The sequence below is a fragment of the Podarcis muralis genome, chromosome 7 (genome assembly GCF_964188315.1).
Source record: "Podarcis muralis chromosome 7, rPodMur119.hap1.1, whole genome shotgun sequence".
Classification (NCBI taxonomy): Eukaryota; Metazoa; Chordata; class Lepidosauria; order Squamata; family Lacertidae; genus Podarcis; species Podarcis muralis.
This window is the reverse complement of record NC_135661.1, coordinates 6,287,862-6,306,338: the sequence shown is the minus strand read 5'-3', so window position 1 is coordinate 6,306,338 and position 18,477 is coordinate 6,287,862. Positions and strand designations below refer to the sequence as shown.

Genomic DNA, 18,477 nt, shown 5'->3' with positions numbered 1-18,477 from the left:
CCTTCTAGCTCTCTTCTCTGCTCCCCACCCCACAGAAATACAGTGGTACCTCGGGTTAAGTACTTAATTCGTTTCAGAGGTCCGTACTTAACCTGAAAGTGTTCCTAACCTGAACCTGAAGCACCACATTAGCTAATGGGGCCTCCTGCTGCCGCCGCACCGCCGGAGCACAATTTCTGTTCTCAACCTGAAGCAAAGTTCTTAACCCGAGGTACTATTTCTGGGTTAGTGGAGTATGTAACCTGAAGCGTATGTCACCTGAGGTACCACTGTAATGCATGTCAAGTAGATGCTTCTAACACTTTGGAACTCCCTGCCTGTTGATATCAGGCAGGTATCTTCGCTATACCTTTTGGTGCCTGCTAAAACCATTTTTGCTTAGACAAGGCTACCCAGATGCTGTGAGCCTTAGTCTGTGTTTAATAAGAGATTTCCAAAAAGTTAAAATAATAGTTTCTTTGGGTCTTGCTTTAACAATCCAGTGGTATATAAATTTTATTAAATCAATACAGTGGTACCTCAGGTTAAGAACTTAATTCGTTCTGGAGGTCCGTTCTTAACCTGAGGTACCACTTTAGCTAATGGAGCCTCTAGCTGCTGCCGCTGCGCGATTTCTGTTCTCATCCTGAAGCAAAGTTCTTAACCCGAGGTACTATTTCTGGGTTAGCGGAGTCTGTAACCCGAGGTACCACTGTAAAATAAATGCTCTACCCCTGAGCTGAGGCCTTTCCTATAAAGAAACTGGTGGTGGTTCTGTCAGAATAATTTCTTAACCGGCAATGTTTTGCAAAGGTTTGGGGGGCTGTGTAGCATTCCCTGCAGTAGGCCAAGCCCCTCCCACCAGTGCTTTATCTGATCCTTCAGCCAAATCTATATAATGCTGCCCAGGGATGAGGTAGTAGCTGCTCTCTTTATCATTTGAAGTTCTGAGCCTGAGCAGAGACTGCAACAGTATCTTGGAACACATGGAACTACGTGGGGAATGGGGAGAGCAGTGGAGGTTGGAGAAAGATGTAGGGTTTTTTAAGTGCAACTCATCCTGGCAAAGCTGATCTCATTTTAGGATTGTCTGCACTCCCTTGCAGTGGGTCTAGGAGCGGGTGGCGCTGTGGTCTAAACCACTGAGCCTCTTGGGCTTGCTGATCAGGTCGGCGGTTCAAATCCCTGCAACGGGCTAAGCTCCCATTGCTCTGTCCCAGCTCCTGCCAACCTAGCAGTTCAAAAGCACACCAGTGCAAGCAGATAAATAGGTACCACTGCGGCGGGAAGGTAAACGACATCTCCGTGCGCTCTGGTTTCCGTCATGGTGTTTCTGTAGCGCCAAAAGCGGTTTAGTCCTGCTGGCCAAATGACCCAGAAAAACTGGCTCCCTTGGCCTGAAGCAAGATGAGCGCCACAACCCCATAGTCGCCTTTGACTGGACTTAACTGTCCAGGGGTCCTTTACCATTCACCTTTGCAGTGGGTCTCCAGAGTTTCAGACAGGAGATATTTCCAACCCTGGAATCAGCAGAGATTGAACCCCAGAACCTGCTGCATGTCAAAGCAGGTAGTAATAACAACAACAATAATTTATTATTTATACCCCGCCTATCTGGCTGGGTTTCCCCAGCCACTCTGGGTGGCTTCCAACAGAATATTAAAATACAATAATCTATTAAACATTAAAAGCTTCCATAAACAGGGCTGCCTTCATGGTATTCTACCATGGAGCTAAAGTCCTTCCCCTCCCAAGTAAAAGCATGAGTCTAGTCCTCATGGATGTGAATAAGCTTCTGCGTGTTACGTAAAAAGCTGCCATATATCAGCTCAAGGCTATTGAGTCCATCTAGCTCAGTACGGTTGGCACTTAGTAGCTGCAACAGCAGCAGCTCTCAAGGTTTTCTGGCTGGGAGTCTTTTCCCAGCCCCACCTGGCAATTCCTTCGGGGACTGAACACCTGGGCCTTCTACATGCCAAGCAGCTGCTCTGCTAAGCTATGGGCACAGCTTGGATTTATCCAAATTGGGGTTTTTAAAATGGTGTGTAAAGGAAACAGACCAAAACTTTAAAAGTTTTTCATACAGGTTTATATCTATATATAAAAATATGATAAATATAGTCCTTAGATGAACAGTTTAGTTCTGTAGGAACAGTCCTGCTCCTGCCTAATTGTCATCCTCATCACAGTTATCCTTCTCCTCCTCTTCCTCCATCCCTTCTGTGATGTCCTCTCCCTCTTCGGCCAGCTGCTCAAAGTCTCCTGTCTCGGCATGCCACACGCTCCTGATCGTCACCTTGAACTCTGCCATCGTGTACCCAAAGAGTTTCTGAAACAAAAGAGAAAAGTGATCGCCATGCCCAAAGTCCTCGGCCACAGCTGTTTATGCCAAGAAACAAAACACACAAAACTGCCTTCTCTTTGTACCTAAATCTGTATCTTATTCGCCTAGCACAAGAGCTACATTTCCTGTAGTTGAGGGTGGGCTTCTTCTCTGGGCAGTTTCCCAGGTTTCCGCTTCTGGGACTCTACCCAAACAATGAGGTCTAGCAACTTGAAACAAGTATGACGTGGTTCTGAAGTGAGCCAGTCTTCCTCTCCATGAGAAAAGGACAGAAGTGGGAGGAGACTAGACAGCGGAAGTAAAGGTAAAGGGACCCCGACCATTAGGTCCAGTCGTGACCGACTCTGGGGTTGCGGCGCTCATCTCGCTTTATTGGCCGAGGGAGCCGCGTACAGCTTCCGGGTCATGTGGCCAGCAGGACTAAGCCGCTTCTGGCAAACCAGAGCAGCGCACGGAAACGCCGTTTACCTTCCCGCCGGAGCGGTACCTGTTTATCTACTTGCACTTTGACGTGCTTTTGAACTGCTAGGTTGGCAGGAGCAGGGACCGTCGCGGGGATTCGAACTGCCGACCTTCTGATCAGCAAGTCCTAGGCTCTGTGGTTTAACCCACAGCGCCACCCACGTCCCAGACAGCGGAAGAGGTAGCAGTATTTATTATATTTACAGCCCAACTTTTTCTCCACGGGGCTCAGGGGGGCATACATGGTTCTCCCTCTGCCCTCATGTAATCTCCACAACAACCCTGTGAGGTAGGGTTAGGCTGAGAGAAGACAGTGATTGGCCTGAGGTCACCTCCGTTATGCTTCATGGCCAAGGGGGGATTCGAACCCTGGTCTCCCAGTTCCTAGTCCAACGCTCTAACCCAGTGTTTCTAAAACCTGGGTTCCTGGCTGTTGTTGGACTACAACTCCCATCATCCCCAACTAGCAAGTGGTCAGGGATGATGGGAATTGTAGTCCAACTGCAGACGTTTGAGGAAACACTGCTCTAACCACTACACCGTGCTGTCTCTCGCAGTAAAGCACCAAAGTCCACGGGGATGAGATTCATTGACTTCAAGCTTCGACACGTCGACCTGTAAGGAAGACGCCTTGCACAGCAACAATCAGACTCCCACACCCCATCCCGGCCTAGGAAATCCCTCGGTTGAGGGATCCACCCTGCATTCTTTGCCACTTGCTCACCAGGATACGTGCTTGTTCCGGGGTCAGGATGCTCCCCTCTTTGCAGACCTCGTAATCCGAGATTAAGGTCACCACTCCTGCAAACAAGAGAGGACGATTAGGAGGGGAAGTGGCCGGAGTGAATTGGTTTATAGAAGTCAGGTGGTCCACAACCTGGCCATGCTGGCTGGAGCTCAGGAAGCACTGCTGGTACAAATCAGGGTTCCAGAAATGGGTGGAAGGCTGGCAGAGGATGTGGGGGAAAGGATTTTTTTTTTGCTTCCTTGCAGAGAAGGTGTTCAGAGCTTTCGGCAGCCGCATAGCTGTCAACCTTCCCTTTTTTGGTGGAAAATACCCTTATTCCAGCGCCGTTTCCTGCTGCTATTCCGGATTGTTAGGTATCCCGTAGACTGTCCCCGGGACAGGTGAGGCTGCTGATCCCTTATTTTCAAGGCTGCTAATCCCTTATTTTCAAATCTAAAAGTTGACAGCTATGCAACTGACAAAGTTCCTATCAGCACAAGCTATCTGGGAAGAGGCCACCTTCCTCCCAGCTTGAAAGACAGGAGGAAGGCATGAGTGTCTGCTGAAGAGGGGGCAGAATTGACCCTCTGCATATGATCAGGAGACCCCCATACACCAGGACTTTTGGTTGGATCTATGATGAACCAATATATCGTCTGCTAGCAGAGATAACTCTGCGGTGAAGAGAGGAAGTTAGAAGATAAATCTGACCACCTAACTCCCTTGTGGGCAGGGGGGGTCGAAGGGCACAGCCTCAGATGTCCTGAAGACATTCATCACTGTACTGGGGGAAAGACATATCTTTGGGAAGGTGATAAGCTTCTAGAGCAGGATTCCCCAAACTTGGGTCTCCAACTGTTATTGGACTACAACTCCCATTATCCCTAGCTAACCAGGACCAGTGGTCAGAGATGATGGGAACTGTAGCCCCATAACAGCTGGAGACCCAAGTTTCAAAAACCCTGGTCTAGAGCAAGGGAATATTATTAGCTCGAGCACTGAATAACTGCTCTTAAAATAGATTTTAAAGTTCACACCTTTCTTAATTATTATTATTAGGACTGGAAAGGAAGAAATAAATTGGATTCTCTATTTGTCAATGAAACAACACAGAAGGAAAAGGCTGTGGGCAGTTAAAAGCAGTAACAAGTAACAGGCCTTTTTAAAGAAGCTTCAATTTATTGCCTAGAAAGATTAAAAAAAACCAGACGGGAGCTCGGAATTGCTTATAATTTACTTTCTTACGTTGTTGTGTAAATCCTTGTTTCCCTGTGCTGAGCTGATGGAAAAGGAACGTGGGAATTTTTCACTGTCACGATGCAGGGAAGTGAGGACAGCCAAATAAATCATGCTAACGCGAAAGGAGACTCACATACATAGTGTTTTTCTCTTGGGTCCATGTTAATGCACGGCTAAGCTATTTCCAATAGTGTGCGCATAAGAATGTAAAAAGAGCTTGCTGGATCAGAGTAGCGCCCCCATCCAGTCTAGGCTCCGATTCTCACAGTGGCCAACCAGGAGCCCATTAGGGGAAACCAGGAAGCAGGATTCGAACACATGTGCACCCTCTCTTCCTCCATGAATGTGTCTCATCCTCTTTTAAAGCCATCCAAGTTGGTGGCCATCACTGCCTCCTGTGGAAAGGAGTTCCACAGGTTAACTCCGGGACACATCACCCACCTTTTTTCAGCGCCGTCGGGAGTCCCAGCTGCCGCAGCTGTGGCTCCATGGAGTGGGGAAACTGTTCTAAGGGCCCCGTATCCAGATTGACGGTGAAGGTTGCTTTGTTCCCGGCTCGGGCAAAGTCGTTCTCTTTAAACTGAGAGAACCACCTGGGGAAGGGAAGGAAGTGACAAATCTATTAAGCTTAGCTGTTTGCAAAACCTTGGAATCTGGATTTAATATTTATACGCCGCTTTTCTAAGGAAAGAACACTCAAAGTGGCTTACAATACAAAAACAACAACAACCGGCAAACAAAATGGAAAACATAAGAGCCAAAATGGAAAACATAAGAGCCAGTGTGGTGCAGTGGTTAAGAGTGGTGGACTCGTAATCTGGGGAACCGGGTTCGCTTCCCCGCTCCTCCACATGCAGCTGCTGGGTGACCTTGGGCTAGTCACACTTCTCTGAAGTCTCTCAGCCCCACTCACCTCACAGAGTGTTTGTTGTGGGGGAGGAAGGGAAAGGAGATTGTTAGCCGCTTTGAGACTCCTTAGGGTAGTGATAAAGCGGGATATCAAATCCAAACTCTTCTTCAATTACATACAGTCATACCTCATGTTGCGTCCGCTTCAGGTTGCAGACTGCCGAAACCCGGAAGTATCAGAACGGGTTACTTCCGGGTTTCGGCATTCGCGCATGCGCAGAAGCGCTGAATTGCAACCCGTGCGTGCGCAGACGGGGTTGCGAAAGTGCATCCCGCACGGATCACGTTCACTACCCGAGCGTCCACTGTATTCCATATTACAGTATCAAGAATTATGACATATTCCAGCTTCCTGTTCCTATCTGCTTATAGAACATAAGAAGGACCCTGTTGCTGCATCAGGCCAACGGACATCTAGTCCAGCATCCTGTTCTCACAGTGGCTGAACAGTTGCCTGTGGGAAGCTAGCAAGCAAGACCTGAGCACCAGAGCCCTGTCCCCTCCTGCGATTCAGAAGCATTGCTGCGTCCGACTTGTGGAAGCAGAGCCGAGCCATCATGGCTAGTAGGCATTGATAGCCATCTCCTCCTCCCTCCTCCATGAACTAGTCCAATCCTCTCTTAAAGCCACCTTAAAGTTGGTGGACATCACTGCCCCCTGTGGGAGCGAGCTCCACAGTTTAACTGTGTGCCGTGTGAAGTACTTTCTTAGGGCTTAGGGCCCTCATATTTACAGGACCGCCTCTCCTGGTCTGCCCCGCAGAGGACCTTAAGGTCCATGAATAACCATAATTTAGAGGTCCCGGGCCCTAAGGAAGTCAGACTATCCTCCACCAGGGCCAGGGCCTTTTCAGTGATGGCTCCGACCTGGTGGAATGCTCTGTCCCATGAGACTAGGGCCCTTCAGGATGTAACCTCCTTCCGTCGGGCCTGTAAGACAGAGCTATTCCGCCTGGCCTTTAATTTGAATTCAGCCTCATCTTTTATTTCCCTTCTCTTCCCTCGCCCTCCCCTTTTATGAAGATCACCCGCTCTGAGACCCCACAGCTAATTCTCCCCTGGCCTCCTCGCTGGCCCAAGTAGGACCAATTTAGCCAACTAGCCCTGGTGATTATAGATGGGTTTCCCCTAAATTGATTTCTGAACTTTGAATTTTATTGTTATTCATGTTTTTATACTGTATTTTATGCTGCTTTTACAATTAAGTGTTTTAAATTTGTTGTTAGCTGAGCCCGGTTTTTGAACCGAGAAGGGCGGGATATAAATAAAAATTTATTTTATCTATCTATCTATCTATCTATCTATCTATCTATCTATCCTGAGTCTTCCAATGTTCACAAGCAAAATGTTATCCCCTAACGTTATAGCAACAGAGACGACTCGGAAAGGCTTACTCTATAACTTCCTCTTTGGTGCGATTGGTGAAGAGAAGCCCAACCTCTCCCCGCAGATGCTTACTGACCTAAAAAAAAGAAGAACGGAGATAACAGGGAAATATTCACTGCGTGCCCCTAATTCGTCACACGCAGAATCTAAGTTGCAGAAGTCATTGGTGAAACTGTTTACACGCCAGACACCCCACCTGGTGTAAATTATCTTTGTATTCGTCGGCTGGGCTCCGTCCTAAGGCCACCATCATCACTTTGTTTTTCCCGAAGAATATCCTGCAAAAAAGGAAATCAATCGGTCAAATCTACTGCAGGAGGAGACCCCAATATCAAACATTTCACACCAACATGCTCTTACTCAACAAACACTTAGCTAACTCATTTTGGGAGTATATTTAAGTCAGCAATGCAGACAATGATCCATGGATTAAGGAGATTTAAGGAGATCACTGTGGGATGTGGGAGTCTCTCCTGCAAGTGCCAATGATCTCAATAGCCTGCTCTGAATAACTCAGGGCCTTTACTGTGGCTGCCCTTGTTCTGCAAAACAGCATCCTGGTCAAGATATAGTTGGCACCCTCTAGCAGGAATTTCCAGAAATGATTGAATACATTTTCAAGCTGGAGGACTGGATGTCTCTACCATGGCTGACTATTCTGTATTGTATTAAGCAAAGGTAAAGGGACCCCTGACCATTAGGTCCAGTCGTGGCCGGCTCTGGGGTTGCGGCGCTCATCTCGCTTTATTGGCCAGGTCATGTGTCCAGCATGACTAAGCCGCTTCTAGCGAACCAGAGCAGCGCACGGAAATGCCGTTTACCTTCCTGCCGGAGCAGTACCTATTTATCTACTTGCACTTTGACATGCTTTTGAACTGCTAGGTTGGCAGGAGCTGGGACCGAGCAACGGGAGCTCACTGCGTCGTGGGGATTCAAACCGCCGATCTTCTGTTCAGCAAGTCCTAGGCTCTGTGGTTTAACCCATGGTTACTTTGGCTTTAAATGTCTCATCAGTGTTGTGGTTAAACTGCTTTTATTCTACATTGTTGATGGTTGTGTAGAAAGTGACTAAGAAATGGATGATGGTAATAACAACAACAACAACAACAACAACCCCCCCCCCCACTTCAGAATCATGTCCTTTCCAGGATACTCCATTCCTCCACTACGACAGTTCCCCCACTCTTTTCAACAATTATCTTATGGCTGCTGAGCATGCACAGTCCTCCATTGTTCAGGGGGAGGTTCTCCCTGAAAGGTGTTTTTTCTTTCTTTCTAAGTCAATCCAAACAGTTTTGCAAGCAGCTCAGAGAAAGAGTCACGGGCAACCCGACTTCTTCTTTTTACCTGCTATGCTTCCAGGCATTCCGAATATCCTTCAGTTTGTTGTTTCTCATGTTGGCGATGGAAAAAATAAAGAGATACTTGTAGGTGTCCACACATTTCCGCAGCTGGAGGTGAAGAAGTTTAGAAGTCAGAATGTAAGAAGAATATATTCTCTAAATAGAAAGAGCCTTCAAGATTCAGAAGGAAGGAAGGGACCTTTAACGTTTTTGTTTTTGGGGTGAGGTAGTTATGTTATCATTATATTGCTTCTGCCATTTTATATTACGGCCTCATTTTACTTTTTGTGGTTTCTGTTCTAAGACAGGGAGAAAAATAAAAAAATTCCTTCAAGACTGTGCATTTACGTGACTCTAAATTGCGACATAATCCCAAGCCCTTCCTCCAAAGCAATTTTTCACATGGGGTCAGAGTCATAGTTTGCAATGTTGCTTACCTCTTCTATTAAGCTCTGTTTAACTTCTAATCCTTTTTTGGCGGTTTTTGTCAAGGAGACTAGAAGGAAGAAGAGAGAGATTCAGTTCCATATGGGACACTCCAGCTGGGCAGCCACAGGGAGAGCCTAGTTAAGGCAGTTTCCGGGGCAAGGTCAAAAAGAGTTGTGCAAACCTAATGTTTCGCTTAGTGTTATATTTGACTTATTGCTTTACCCTGCAGCAATTGTTGCAGTTATGGTAAGTCAGGCTATTATTACTATTATCATCATATATTTATTTATACATTGCGTTCTTCCCTGACAGCGACTTAAGGTGGATTGCAGATAGAAATAAGATCAGCTAAAAACATAGGGGGGTGGGAAACAATAATTAAAGAACAATGAAGCATTAACAGAATTAAAACTATATGCAGTGGTACCTCAGGTTACACACGCTTCAGGTTACAGACTTCGCTAACCCTGAAATAGTACCTCGGGTTAAGAACTTTGCTTCAGGATGAGAACAGAAATTGTGCTCCGGTGGCGTGGCAGCAGCAGGAGGCTCCATTAGCTAAAGTGGTACCTCAGGTTATGAACAGTTTCAGGTTAAGAGCAGACCTCCGGAATGAATTTAAGTACCGTATTTTTCGCTCCATAAGACACACTTTTCCCCTCCTAAAAAGTAAGGGGAAATGTGTGTGCATCTTATAGAGCGAATGCAGGCGGGAGGCAGGCGGGAAAAGCCCCCAAGAGAAGCCCCTCTTGCAAACTTTTCCACGAGGAGGGAGAAGGGAATGACACGGCCAGTCAGTCCCTTCTCCCTCCTCGGGGAAAAGCCCCCAAGAGCCGCACACCCTTTCATGAGCTGTGTGGAACATGTGTGCGGCTCTTGGGGGCTTTTCCCTGAGGAGGGAGAAGGGCAGCCTGTCAATGATGGGCTGCCCTTCTCCCTTCTGGGGAAAGCCTGCAAGTGCCACACACACACTCCACGCGGCTCGTGAAAGGGAGCGCTGAGCAGAGCCTGGGATGCATACAGGCTCTGCTCAACGCTCCCTTTAAAAATATTTTTTTTCTTGCATTCCCCCTCTAAAAACTAGGTGCATCTTATGGTCAGGTGCGTCTTATGGAGCGAAAAATACGGTACGTGACCAGAGGTACCATTGAATGCCCCTTCCCCACAATGAGCTTGCTTGGCCATGTTCACAGAATGGAAGATGGCAGGATACTAGGGGGAGCCAGCTTCCAGCACCAGACCCATTGCCAGACAAGATCAACTTCGCTGTGTGGGAATCCTTTGCAAAGGACCCGCAGCGTCTGAAGACAGGCAGTCAGGCTGTGCATCCATAGCAGTGACCAGGGGAGGAATGACTGCTGGGAGGAGCGCATCTGCAGCAGCACAAGCAGGCGCCTTCATCTGCCCCACCTGAAACAAAACTCGTCTCTCCCGTATCAATCTCTACAGCTACAGCAGGTGCTGTAACTCTCCAGTGGCTTCACCCCAAAAGCACACTCCTCCACTGTCTCCTGAGACAGATGGATCCAAACAACAAGATTATAGATCCGTGGTTCCCAAAGTGGGGCACATGCCCCACAGGGGGGCAATTTGATTTTTAAGGGGGGGCAATTTGAGAATGAGTTACTAACAGTTAATGGCCTTTTAGGCTTCCTCCACGTGAACAGGAGCTCACTTTTTGAATAATAAGAATTACATGTCACCAGGGATCAGGATTTTAGAGATGCTTAGGTGGGGCATGGCCAAAAATGGTTTGGAAACACTGCTATAGATAGAACTGTAGAGTTGGAAGGTACCACGATGGTCATCTAGTCCAACCCCTTCGACTTTACAGCCAAACCACCCCAATAAATCTAAACAGTTGGGATGTATAGCACGATTGCCACCTTCTCAAAGGAAAATTACTGATTTTTTTGAAGCTGAAACTCCCCCAAATTTAGAATCCCATTCCCACATGATCTGACTACCTAACGACCAACCCAGCCACTCCTCGATGTCATTTCTATGCTGGAATATTGCAGGATGGAGGGGGAAGAAATCTGATCCAGACTTCTTAAAATTTGTTAATTTATTCCAAGTAATTCTCCTACAAGAAACTTGGGAAGAGGAGGTGATTGACATAAATGGATACGATACCATTTTGCTTCCAGCTAGCCCCTCTCTTAAAGGTGGACGCCTAGGGGAGGTTTGGTAATAGCCATTTCCCTCAAATTGCAAGCAAAACTTACACTTGTTAAATCTTCCTCTCCTTACGCGATTACAGGATTGATTTCAGGAGGGAAATTTGAATTACTGGTAACAAATGTTTATTTCCCCCCTGGGGGGCAGGTAGTGGACCTCCACTCCAAATGGGAAACACTTGAAGAACACCTAGCTTTCTGTTACACTAAGTTCCCAAACATCTCAGCAGTCATGGGAGGTGATTTTAATGCTCGTACAGCTGCAAACTGGGAAGCGCTAGGCAAGGCCAAATGGTGGGTCATACCTGATCACCAGAACTTGGATTTCTCCCCCCATATACAGAGAAAATCGAAAGATAATAGGGTTAACAAAGCGGGAACCCTTCTTTATCAGCTGATTTTACGTTTGAATTTGATAATTTTAAACGGAAATTGTCCCCCGGATATTCCGGGTGAGTTTACTCATTTGAGCACACTTACAAATAGTGTTCTCGATTATTTTATTGTTTCCAGAGATTTATTCCCAAATTTTTCTTATTTTAAAATAGAAACGTCCAAATGAGCGACCATCTCCCCTTGAGTGCCAAGCTTTCCCTAGACTGGCAGTCTATCAAGTCTAAAAAGGTAAAACTATCAAGTCTAGACACCCCATATATATGGGAATAAATACTGCAGAACAAGTGAGAGGAATAAAATGGTCAGTAACTCAAGTCCAAAAATATATGGAATTCTTCCAACAAGAGATAATTCAAACTCATGTTGTTTTAGATTTAGATCTGTATGGGCATGAACAAATTATTAATTCATTCTCTCTGCTTACAGAAGAGCTTATGTCCTTTTTTACAGTACCAGCCATCCAAGTAAATCGGGCCCATTTTAAGACCGGTGCCCCTTGGTTTAACTTAAAATGCAAACAAGCTAGATGACATCTCTGTGCCATTTACAATGAATATAAATCTTCTGGTGCTTTAGTATTACCTAGGAATTACCAACAAGCAAAAGCAGCATATAAGCAAGCCCAGAGAATGGCTAAGCAAGAGTGGCAACAAAATCGCTGGCAGGCGCTCATAGTCGCCTCTAGTTCATGTAGCTCACGGCAATTTTGGCAATTGGTTAATAAAAGATCAAGGAGATACCCCTTAACAATAATTCCTGCCCCGGTCTGGGAATCCTTTTTAAGGAAATATTTTGCGTCACCAGATTCCAATACCAACGCTCTTGATGATGTATTTGATCATCTCCCCATCTGGCCTCCTACTGACCCCGATGAAATCTTGAATTTAATCTCTAAACTTAAAATCGGCAAAGCCCCTGGGCCAGATTTGATTCCGGCGGAAGCCATAAAACTACATTCCGACTGGTGGGCAAAAATCTTGGCTGTTACTTTCGATGCTATTAATGCAACTGGAAGGGTGCCAAAAATATGGAAGGACGCTATTATAATTCCAATATATAAAAAAGGCTCCCCAGACGATCCGGAGAATTATAGGAATATTAGTTTACTGTATTTGGTGCTGGAGAAGACTCTTGAGAGTCCCATGGACTGCAAGAAGATCAAACGCATCCATTCTTAAGGAAATCAGCCCTGAGTGCTCACTGGAAGGACAGATCGTGAAGCTGAGGCTCCAGTACTTTGGCCACCTCATGAGAAGAGAAGACTCCCTGGAGAAGACCCTGATGCTGGGAAAGATGGAGGGCACAAGGAGAAGGGGGCGACAGAGGACGAGATGGTTGGATAGTGTTTTCGAGGTTACCAGCATGAGTTTGACCAAACTGCGGGAGGTAGTGGAGGACAGAGGTGCCTGGCGTGCTCTGGTCCATGGGGTCACGAAGAGTCGGACACGACTAAACGACTAAACAACAAGTTTACTGTCAATAGCTGGAAAGATATACGCACGTTTTCTGCTGAATAGACTTACCCAATGGGCTGAAGAAAAGAAACTGATAGGCCCCGAGCAAGCAGGATTCAGACCGAACCAGTCAACTACGGACCATGTTTTAGTCTTGCACCATCTAGCCCGGAAATATTCCTCTTCAAACCGAGGCCAGCTTTGTGCGGCTTTTATCGACCTTAAGGCTGCATTTGACAGCATCCCCAGAAGGTTACTCTGGGAAAAGTTGGCCCGATGGGGAATTGATAGAAGACTTTTATGGTTAATAATCCAGCTGCATGAGGGGTCGGCTGCTAGGGTGAGAATAACCCCAGCCAGCGATCTCACAAACTCTGTGCCCATCAACAGAGGAGTCCGGCAAGGATGTATCCTAGCTCCTTTTCTTTTCAATTTATTCATTAGTGACATGAGGATACCATTGGCTGAATCTCAGGAAATCATCCATGCCCCCCGTCTCGCAAACTATCGTTGCCCATTATTACTCTATGCTGATGATGCTGTGATTTTATCCTTCTCAAGAATTGGCCTCAGGAGAGCATTAAAATTCATATTTCATATTGTAATGTATTGTAATTTTCATATTGTAAAATTCATGTTTCATATTGTAAAACAAATTCCCTCACTATAAATCAATCTAAATCAAAAGTACTAATTTTCTCAAAAAGTCGGAAATCCTAGAAGTGGCAATTAGATGGAAAACCTATGGAACAGGTCTATAAATTTCAATACCTGGGAGTTTTTCTCCAATATAATCTGGGTTGGAAGGCGCATATTGCACATATTTTAAACAAGGCCAAGGCCCTATCCTTTGCGCTTTTGCGCTTTTTCTTTTCGGACGTGGCTCTTCATGTTCCATCTGCCTTGAAAGTATTCAAAGCTAAAGTAATTGCAACATTGGCAAATGCTGTTCCTTTATGGGGGACCGCAGTAAACTTGATGCCCTTGGAGGTAATTCAAAATCAATTTCTAAGACGACTGCTAAAACTCCCTCAGTGCGTTAGTAACGCAGCTATTCGCTTAGAATTAAAAACTACATCTTTAGAAAATACTCTTTGGAGGCGCAGCCTTTGTTACTGGTTGTCCTTAAGGCATAGGCTCCCGAATCTGTATTTGATCCAATGCCTCTGGAGAGATAATTTTCCCGTCCTAGGGGCAAAAGAGATCCATTCTAAAGTAGTGACCTATGGATTAACTCCATCAGAATTATTGGAATTGGACCTAGCCACAGCAAAAAAAAACCTCACTCAAAAACTTGCGGAGATTGACCTACAACAAAACACCATTTTGGGTAGTGGCACTTGCTCACCATTAAATCTTGGCATAGTCCCCTCGCAGCAGATACCATCTTACTTGACTTCTTTGTCTGTAGCGGCCCACAGATATGCCTTTATTAAGGCAAGATTTAACGCCTTTCCTTCCAATGTCTTGAATAATAGATTTTCCAATGGTCGGATCTCAGCGGTGTGTGTATGTGATAATAGATCTATAGAATCTTTACAACATATACTATTCTGTTGTTCACTACATTCAGTTTCTCGGACCAGATTTTTGTCCCCTTTATTATTGGAAATCCCAGGTGACTCCTTGGAAACACAGCTAATACATTTATTGCAAGATTCTGATCCGAGTAGGTCCCTTTCTGTTGCCAGATTTCTGATAACAGTATTAGCCTATAAAAGGAAAAATGGATTACTCTATGATTATTGATTTTGCCTAAATAATATTGATTTATACTGATAATTTGATATTTTAAGCACTATATTGTTTTATTTTAATGGAATTTAGAAACTTACGGTTTGAGATGTACTTGATTTAAACGCAATTTAATTTATTAATTTTATCTTGTTATACCTGTTTTGCTGTATGATGTATTGAATATGGGCCTATGGCCGTAATAAACTATCTATCTATCCATCCAACCCCTTGCATTGCAGGCGAAATATAAAAATTAAGTTCTTATATATATATAACATTTTTCAACATTTCAATAATATTTTCAACATTTACATGCAGCCGCTGGGAGAGATCATCAGGAGGTTTGGGCTGGGTGTTCATCAGTATGCGGATGATACCCAGCTCTACCTCTCTTTTAAATCAGAACCAGTGAGGGCGGTGAAGGTCCTGTGTGAGTGTCTGGAGGCGGTTGGAGGATGGATGGCAGCTAACAGATTGAGGTTGAATCCTGACAAGACAGAAGTACTGTTTTTGGGGGACAGGAGGCGGGCAGGTGTGGAGGACTCCCTGGTCCTGAATGGGGTAACTGTACCCCTGAAGGACCAGGTGCGCAGCCTGGGAGTCATTTTGGACTCACAGCTGTCCATGGAGGCACAGGTCAAATCTGTGTCCAGGGCAGCTGTTTACCAGCTCCATCTGGTACGTAGGCTGAGACCCTATCTGCCTGCGGACTGTCTCGCCAGAGTGGTGCATGCTCTGGTTATCTCCCGCTTGGACTACTGCAATGCACTCTACGTGGGGCTACCTTTGAAGGTGACCCAGAAACTACAACTAATCCAGAACACGGCAGCTAGACTGGTGACTGGGGGCGGCCGCCGAGACCATATAACACCGGTCTTGAAAGACCTACATTGGCTCCCAGTACATTTCCGGGCACAATTCAAAGTGTTGGTGCTGACCTTTAAAGCCCTAAACGGCCTCGGTCCAGTATACCTGAAGGAGCATCTCCACCCCCATCATTCTGCCCGGACACTGAGGTCCAGCGCCGAGGGCCTTCTGGCGGTTCCCTCATTGCGAGAAGCAAAGCTACAGGGAACCAGGCAGAGGGCCTTCTCGGTAGTGGCGCCCGCCCTGTGGAACGCCCTTCCAGCAGATGTCAAAGCGATAAACAACTACCTGACATTCAGAAGACATCTTAAGGCAGCCCTGTTCAGGGAAGTTTTTAACGTGTGATATTTTACTGTATTTTTGGTTTTTATGGAAGCCACCCAGAGTGGCTGGGGAGGCCCAGCCAGATGGGCGGGGTATAAATAATAAATTATTATTATTATTATTATTATTATTATTATTATTATTATTAATGTTCATAAACGTACCAACCAAGCACGTACATAGATATGTGAACCACATGTCTGGAGCAGCACAGGAAGACCACCCTGAAACCATTTTGACTCCCAAACTGACCAAATGTTTTCTCTGCAAGGAGGAGGTTAAAAAAACCTTCCTTGTTACAGGAATTTTGTAAAAACCATTTCAAAGGAATGGCCAGACTACCAGGAAAGGCAATCAGATAAGGCATTATCAGATAACCTGGCAGACAAGAAAAACAACAACATTCAAATTTCTGTTGTAGACCACCTTTTCTGTGGTGTAGGTATGATGTTTGTGGGGGGTGGTCTTGGGTTACACCCCTTCTGTGATGTATGGAGGGGTGATATTGAGCTCCAGGGTAGGGAATTTAAAATGTCTATATAAGGGCAGGCACACCTTGGTTCTGGATCTTCCTCCTTTCCTGCGTGTGAGGGGAGCACCCTGTTGCAACAGTTCAATAAAGATCAGGCTAACTAGCTGCTTTGCTTCTCAATATTCTCTGGTTGGCCTCTGTTATTTTCTCCTACCAATAAGGAACCTACGTAAGGACTCTATATGGGCTCTTGCAACAGTCTGGGAGTTGTTGTTGTTGTTTAGTCGTGTCTGACTCTTCGTGACCCCCTGGACCAGAGGACTCCAAGCACTCCTGTCTTCCACTGCCTCCCGCAGTTTGGTGAAACTCATGCTGGTAGCTTTGAGAACACTATCCAACCATCTCGTCCTCTGTCATCCCCTTCTCCTTGTGCCCTCCATCTTTCCCAACATCAGGGTCTTTTCCAGGGAGTCTTCTCTTCCCATGAGGTGGCCAAAGTATTGGAGCCTCAGCTTCACGATCTGTCCTTCCAGTGAGCACTCACTTATGAACATTACCATGTATCTAAGACCTGAAAATTTCTATCCCACAATGAGGGAATCTTTTGCCCAACATGGGACTCGAACCCACGACCCTGAGACTAAGTTGTCTCACGCACTACCGGCTGAGCTGTCCCCTCAGTCTAATCCTAGCCTATTAAGACAATAAAGTCACAATAAAAGCAACACGGCACCAGCCCCCTCATTAAAACAACAATAATTGACAATATCACGGCTATACCACTCTTGGGCTACACAAAGCTCTGAAAACTAAGCATACATAGGTGTGGGGGGGGTAGGGAAACCCTCCTTGAGGGCCTGCGGCATCACTCACCCTTCTTGTCCCGCTTGGACTTGGGCATCTTGTCCAACACGTGGGTTCTGCGCCTTCTTCCTGCTGCTGCTCGGCGCGGGGGCTGATGGGAAGGACGTAGGCGTCCAAAAAGACGCCCGACTCGCCAAGAGGAACCCTTCCCTCTCACCTCTCCGCAAAACGCCGTCGAAGACGCCTTCTCGGCTAATTAAACTGCGCTATAAGACGGGCTGAACGAGGCGCATCAGTTCTTTTTTTGTAATCAGGCGGTTTGAGTAGACAGTCCCGTGAGGGGTCCTCGCGCTGTCTCGGGTGGCTCCTCGTCATAGGCAGGACCCCGGGGCTGCTTCCGCTCAGGGCCTGACGGTCTCTGTCACATAGAGTTTGAAAGGAAGATGCGCCCTGGAGGTTCAACTTCTGGGTTGACTTTGGACACATTCTCCACCAGCTTTCCACGCAGAAAGTTCCAGGTTAAATGCTCAGCTGCGCCTTCGGGTCGCGCTGGTAATCCATGTTGCTGCTAATTAATAATGTTTTTAAACATTTCTACCCCACATCGGATATAAATTAGCAGGAAATATTTTTTCTCCATTTCTTTATTTATACTTTTCCAGTTAATACATTTCACTTATTTTATACATTTAACTAATTTTACCATCATTTTGACATTTCAAAACTTGACTTCCTTCCCCCTCTTTCTGCGGTTCCTTAAATTTGTTTTTAATATCTTCTGCCTGTCCAAATTTCCTTAATTTACTCATTTATTCATCTTCTTTAAATATATACTCTTACAAAACTGCAGATTATTACAACAATCCTGCCAATGTTTTTATCTGCTTATAATTTACCTGTGCTCACTGGAAGGACAGATCCTGAAGCTGAGGCTCCAATACTTTGGCCACCTCATGAGAAGAGAAGACTCCCTGGAAAAGACCCTGATGTTGGGAAAGATGGAGGGCACAAGGAGAAGGGGACGACAGAGGACGAGATGGTGGGACAGTGTTCTCGAAGCTACCAGCATGAGTCTGACCAAACTGCGGGAGGCAGTGGAAGACAGGAGTGCCTGGCGTGCTCTGGTCCAGGGGGTCAGGAAGAGTCGGACACGACTAAACAACAACAACAACAATTTGCCTGTAAATATTCAATAAACCATTTAAGTACATTCTTTTGTTTAAAAAAAATGCTATCTTGATTTCTTATTGAGCAGGAATTATTGCCACATCTTTTGTTGTTCGCTTTTGCTTCTGGGTAGCAGATACAGGTGTGGTTACAATAATTACAATGTTTATATATTTATCACATTCTCCGCCCTCCGCGTGCGAAGGGAGGGGGGAAAGTCTCAAGGGGCTTCGAAACTCCTGCCTCCAGATTACTGGAG

At 45.9% G+C, this 18,477-nt stretch overlaps 1 protein-coding gene across 1 annotated transcript; it reads right to left on the bottom strand.

Annotated features, from left to right (window-relative positions):
- Nucleotides 1-2,045: 2,045 nt before the first annotated feature.
- On the bottom strand, nt 2,046-17,362 carry MRTO4 (MRT4 homolog, ribosome maturation factor). Its single transcript, XM_077931093.1, has 8 exons — nt 17,121-17,362; nt 8,826-8,884; nt 8,393-8,496; nt 7,242-7,323; nt 7,054-7,121; nt 5,193-5,344; nt 3,510-3,586; nt 2,046-2,308 (listed from the first exon to the last, which is right to left on the bottom strand). Exons 1-8 carry the CDS (start codon nt 17,146-17,148, stop codon nt 2,147-2,149), a joined length of 732 nt encoding a protein of 243 aa, XP_077787219.1. The 5' UTR covers nt 17,149-17,362; the 3' UTR covers nt 2,046-2,146.
- Nucleotides 17,363-18,477: the final 1,115 nt, after the last annotated feature.